The sequence below is a fragment of the Buceros rhinoceros genome, unplaced genomic scaffold, assembly GCF_000710305.1.
Source record: "Buceros rhinoceros silvestris isolate BGI_N320 unplaced genomic scaffold, ASM71030v1 scaffold7569, whole genome shotgun sequence".
Classification (NCBI taxonomy): domain Eukaryota; kingdom Metazoa; phylum Chordata; class Aves; order Bucerotiformes; family Bucerotidae; genus Buceros; species Buceros rhinoceros.
In genome coordinates, this window is record NW_010433211.1 from 130,158 (window position 1) to 135,578 (window position 5,421).

At 46.3% G+C, this 5,421-nt stretch overlaps 1 protein-coding gene across 1 annotated transcript in view; it reads left to right on the top strand.

Annotated features, from left to right (window-relative positions):
* Nucleotides 1-1,417, top strand: part of BRE (brain and reproductive organ-expressed (TNFRSF1A modulator)) — a 129,267-nt gene extending 127,850 nt beyond the window's left edge. Inside the window, exon 11 of the mRNA XM_010144030.1 lies at nucleotides 1,354-1,417. Within this exon, the coding sequence (XP_010142332.1) occupies nucleotides 1,354-1,417 (64 nt within the window). The remainder of the gene's footprint in view (nucleotides 1-1,353) is intronic.
* Nucleotides 1,418-5,421: the final 4,004 nt, after the last annotated feature.

Below are 5,421 nucleotides of genomic sequence, written 5' to 3' on the forward strand. Positions count from 1 at the left end.
CCTTTGGACAGCAGCTTGTGTGCGATGACAGCTTTGGTACAACAGCTGACTGCAGCTATCTGTTAACTAATGTGCCAGGCACAGCTTCACAGAGAGCGGGGAGAGTCCTCTTCTGTGACCTTGCAGTGTTTTTAGGTGTGAGGAGGTACGAGTGAGTGGAGGTCAGCGTTCGCCAGGTTACGAAGCGCACACCATGGTGTGAAGGTGATCAGCGGCTGTTTGCGTCAGGAGGTACCCCAGGAGAGACACCAGTCGTGTCTTGAACACAATCGCAGTTATTCTCACGTGGGTTTTTGTTTTATTGGGGGGGACAGGAAGAGGTTCTCCTTGCATAGAAATTTATAAAGACCTGTGATGTGAACAGAAAAATGTAGAGGAAGTGAAGGTTTGGTGCAGAAAGTAGGAATCAGAATGATGAAGCAGCTTCTAATATAAGTTGCAAATAAAAAGCTATCATTGGGAGAGATAAAACATGTTCAGCATGAGGCCGATTATTTCAGTGCGACAAACTCAAAGGTTTGGTTCAAACTCTCTTTTGGATACTTGGGTTCATCTGATTTTATGGATTTATGAGTCGCTCAATCCCTTGTAAAGGAGATAGACTAACATACAAAATATACAAAGCACATCTTAATTTACAGAATGATGCGCTGACTTTGAGTCTAAGAGAAGGAATCGCCGTTCACCCAAAGTGCCAGTATTTATTCACTACGTCTTGCGTAAACTACGGCATTGACAGGGACTGTACTGCGTCAAGGTTCCTGTGAGGAGGCAGATAAAGAGCTTATCTCCTGCACGCATCCCGACTTCACCATTTCTCTGTTCCATCGGCTTGTCTGTGCTTGGACCCTTGGTACCATCTGTGAAGCTTTCTTCAGCATGGAGGAAGAACACAATGAGCATCAACTGCATCAGAAAGTCCCGTTTGTAAAATGCTGCAGGCAGTGGCGTAGCCACGCTTGTGGCTCACTTAACTGTTTCTCACTTTCACAGCTCTCCGGAGGTTTATTTTTGTAGTGCATAGTACATTTGTCTCTGGAGCTTTGCGTTGTATAAAATACGGACTGTCCCTGGGGTCTCCTGGCAGCATCAGGTTACTGAAGCTGACCACGTTAAGAGGTTAATGAGGTGGCAGTGGTGAGGACCCTGGAGAGAGCAGCACTGCTGGCTCTAGAAGGCTGCAGTGTGTGGATCTGCTGCGTACTGAGAACTCGTGAGAAAACCACTACCCTTTCATGATGTCAGATAACGGACTGAGCACGGTGCTTCGCTGTGAAAGCCCCGGCTACACACATGCACACACCATGTTCAAAGTTTACTCTTTCCTAACCGTGTGTTTTCTTCTTTTCACAGGGCGTATTTCAAAACGTTTGTCCCCCAGTTCCAGGAGGCAGCGTTTGCCAATGGGAAGCTTTAGGCAGCCTCAGCATGGAGATGGTGCTGGTCAGATCCTTCAGTCTTCAGCCCGCAAGAAGAATGCCTGACGTGGGTTGGACTGCCTCGAGAGGTGCTTTCTTGCCTCCGAAGTGGATTTGGTAGCTTCAGTTTGTGCCAGGTTTCTGAAACAAAGACCTCACTAGCATGCTTAAAACTGAGTATCTGATGTTCATCCTGCCCCTTTGCCTCTGCCACCACCATTCCTTTATGTATCTACTGGATTAAATTTCAAAGGGCGTGATTTGATGTGATAACATTTTCTTGTGCCAACAATGTCCTGTACTTTACGCCTCTTTTCCTTGTCTTCAGATGCTGTATGTTGGGGTTTATTTTTTTCCCCACAGAAGTACCATGTAATTTGTATATTTAGTTAACGTTTGCAGCTTGTCCTAAGGAAACCTGAAACTGCCCTATGTGCCAGGAACACCTCGTGGGCTGGACACTGCCCTGTTCTGCCTTGGAGGGTTGTGTCTGGCAGTGTTGCTTCTCTCGCAGGTGTGGGTATGAGGTGCACGGTTCCGTGCTCAGTGCCTTTCCGGTGGCTCTGGTATTCACATGGGGGGCTGTTGGAGACTGGTTTCTCACATCTCATTTGAAAGCTCGTCTTATGTGAACGCTGTGCTTTTATGCTTTCTTTTTATTTCCAGTTGTACAATTTTGGTATTTTTCTAACAAACTCCCCTTGCCATTAAAAAATGTTCTATTTCTTTAGCACCAATGTGCGAGGAACTAATTATACAAATCGGTGTAACAAAATAAAGCTCTTTCATAAACCTGTAATTTTTCCAAGTAAGATAAGTAGTGCTAAGAAGCCAGCTTTCAACAGAGGAATGAGCAATGTCCTGGAAAATAACTGGAATAATGCAGGGCTATAGGGACTTAGCTTAAAGCTTCAGTTCAACACGTCTTCTCAGAAATAATTTTAACAGTATGTAACTGGAAACATTTCCTCCCCTCATTCGGACACGCCAAGTACAAAATCCCACCTATTCATCCTTTCTTTCACGCGTGTGTCAGGCGCAGCAGTTGGGGCTAACGGTCACGATGTCACTTCCCAAATTAATTTGTAAATAGACCAGGGTACTTTCCAGTAAGGAATAAAATTAACAGTCTATGTTGCTTATAAATGGCATATGGAAAATATGCCCTACTTCTGCTAAATATAAGGAACTAAATGAATAGCGTGCAGATGATACAGCGGCACTGGAAAACATTTAATTTTAAATTATTCACTGTAGCACCACTATCTGCTTATGCAATGTAATCTCATCAAATTACTTGATTGGCAGTATTCTCCCCGTTCTTCTAAACCTTGTTATTTCACATTAAAAATATGCTTTCCAGGGGAATGTCCACCTAGGAAATGCAAACGGATCTTGAGCAGTGAAGCTTAATAATTAAGAATTATGCAAATAATTTGCCTCTAGAAACTCCAGGTATTTTTAGCTAGTTCATAGGCAAAATTGTACTTGAAGTTTAATACTGAAGCTCTTGGCTGGAAGCGAAGCCGCAGACAGAATCGGAAGCCTCATTGCCGATGTGCGGAGGAGGGGGCGTGCTCTGTGCTGTGACTGTCGCTGCGTTAGCCGCGGGCTCTAAACAGCTCCAAAGGTCCGAGCCTGAATCCCCTCTGTGGAGGCATCGCACTAGACTTTTGCCTGCAAGATCTGGTGATGTGAATCACAGACCCAACCAAGAACAACCTGGACTGGCTGAAAACACACCCTGTTCAGCATCACAGCACGGTCTCACCTGCGCGTCTCTTCGGGGACAAGTACGCGCCTGTTCAGGAGTGATCTGGCTCTGGAGGCTGGGTGGGAGGGGGATAGCTAACGAGTAGCACTGGATCTCACCGTGTTTGAAACCCAACAGGAACAGTCTCTAGCTATTGCTAAAGGCAGCAAACAGCCCCTCACGCTGCGTCAGTGGAGCACTGGAGCATCTGACGGTTTAGGCTCTGGTGTTTGGGTCAGCGTCGCAGTGGTTGCCCTGTGAACACAGTGTTTGCTGTACGCTCCTGATGGTCCCGGTATGTTGTTCTTTTGCCTTTCCGGAGGTTGCCACAATTCAAAGGCTGGCAATTGCCAAACATTTCTGAAAGAGATCCGGTCTTTGCAATTAATGTGCACTTTCAGCCAAAAATGCATCCTAGTGATTTTGGACAGAGCGCGGCATTATTATTAACGGTCTTTACAAGTGTCAAGAAAAGACTCAGTGTAAAGCCTAAACCAGCAATTCCTTGTGTTGAATTCGGTAGTTTCACCAACTCTGCACTAGCATGTATGGATGTGGGTCAGTGGTTTCAGTCCGATTTTACATCATGCTACAACTGGTAGTATTTGGGGGAAAAAAGGGAAAAGGTAGAAGAGCTTAGAAGCGGAACCGTTTGCATTTAAGATAAAATCTGCAAGCCTATCAATTTTTAGATTAGAAGAAAAGGCATTTTTCTTACACTTAATGAATATTTTATCTTAAAGCCAGCTTGCACTGTTTGACCTTGCCTTGTTTTATGGAGCCCTTCCTGATAGTTCTCAGAACAATGTGTTGGGGGGTTAGCGCTACAAAGGGGGTATTGGAAGGAAAGACGGGAATGAGTGAAATCTTCTCCCCAGGAGGAAGATCACCCTATAAGTAGTACACTGGAGAGTACAGGTAGTTTGGATAGTTTTACATTGAATCAAGTATTTGTTGAGGGCATTCGAGTTAGTCCCCAAAGTTGTAATCTAGTAAGTCGGAGTTATTTCTGGTATCTCCTGGTCTCTGATAATACCCGTTGTGCCAGGTGTAAAGGCAATGAGACTCTCGGCACTTTCTTTCTTCTTATGGGATATATGCAATTAAAAGGAGCATCCGCGCTTGGGCTAGTTGCTTTGCTTTGAGAACCACAAATTGTAGGAGAAAAATAGCAACGTTGTGAGTGTGTTGAAAAGCCTAAATCGTGCTCTGTCGCAGCTGTGATTGAGAGAACGCACCAACGCTCTAGTTACTAAGCCCCATTATTGCACGATTTTCCAAAGGTCCTTAAAAGTGCAGACTTACAGTCCGGTCTTTATTCATCTGCAGGCGTAATCCAGTGCTAGAAGCAATAGCGAGTCTTTCAGATTCAAAGCTGACTCTTTGTGAACTTGCTGGAAAGACTGGACGAACAGCTGGGAGAAGAACCACAAGTTCACTATATCATACGTGGTTTGGCCTTCACTGAGCTTTCTGTTGTGCTGGTCATCACATTGTCGATCAGCACATTTCATCTGCTGAATCAGCAACGTTTTCTGTATCATCCATGTCCTTAAACATCCTTCTAGTAGAGTTGACTCAGTGTTTGAGAAGAATTCGTTGCTAGCATTAGCATGGCCCTCCTCTGCGTTGTTGGACCCTCACCAGGCACGTTTCTGTGTGCGCTTCCCCATCCTTCCTCCCATCCTGCCTGGCACTCGCGGCAGCAAGTGTCTTTGGTGAGTCAGGCAGGAGACAAGATCTAGCAACAAAGTACAGAACCTTAAGTCTCACTTCAGGTGGTTTTACCCAAAGAAACTTCTTGCCTAGGGAAGAGGGGAACAACTTTGGTTAATCTCTGTCCAGCAGGGCCTCCTGGTACAAGGCTGGGGGCGTAGCAAAGGTCAGAACCTGTTAAAGTGGTGAGCAGGGACGGCTGCTTGGACATCCTCCGGCTCCTGTGCCAGCTCTCGTAACAACCGGAGGAGCAGCCGGCAGTGGAAACCTGTAGCAGCCAGTGAGGGTCAGATCTGAGGGACGTTTCCAACACCACATCAGTGTGGCAGCGGTACGCGGAGGTGAGGGGTAGTGTCCGCTGGCAGGGGGGAAGGGAAGGTCTCACCTTTCCAGCTTTGCGAGAAGGGCGTGCTGCGGGGAGGTGGCACGCCTTGGACACAGCTTCTGACCGTGACTGTAACTACAGGGCGCTGGCCCTGCCCTGCAAAGGAAATGAAGTGTGTCACCAAACTGGATGGCCAGTGAACGCTCTTC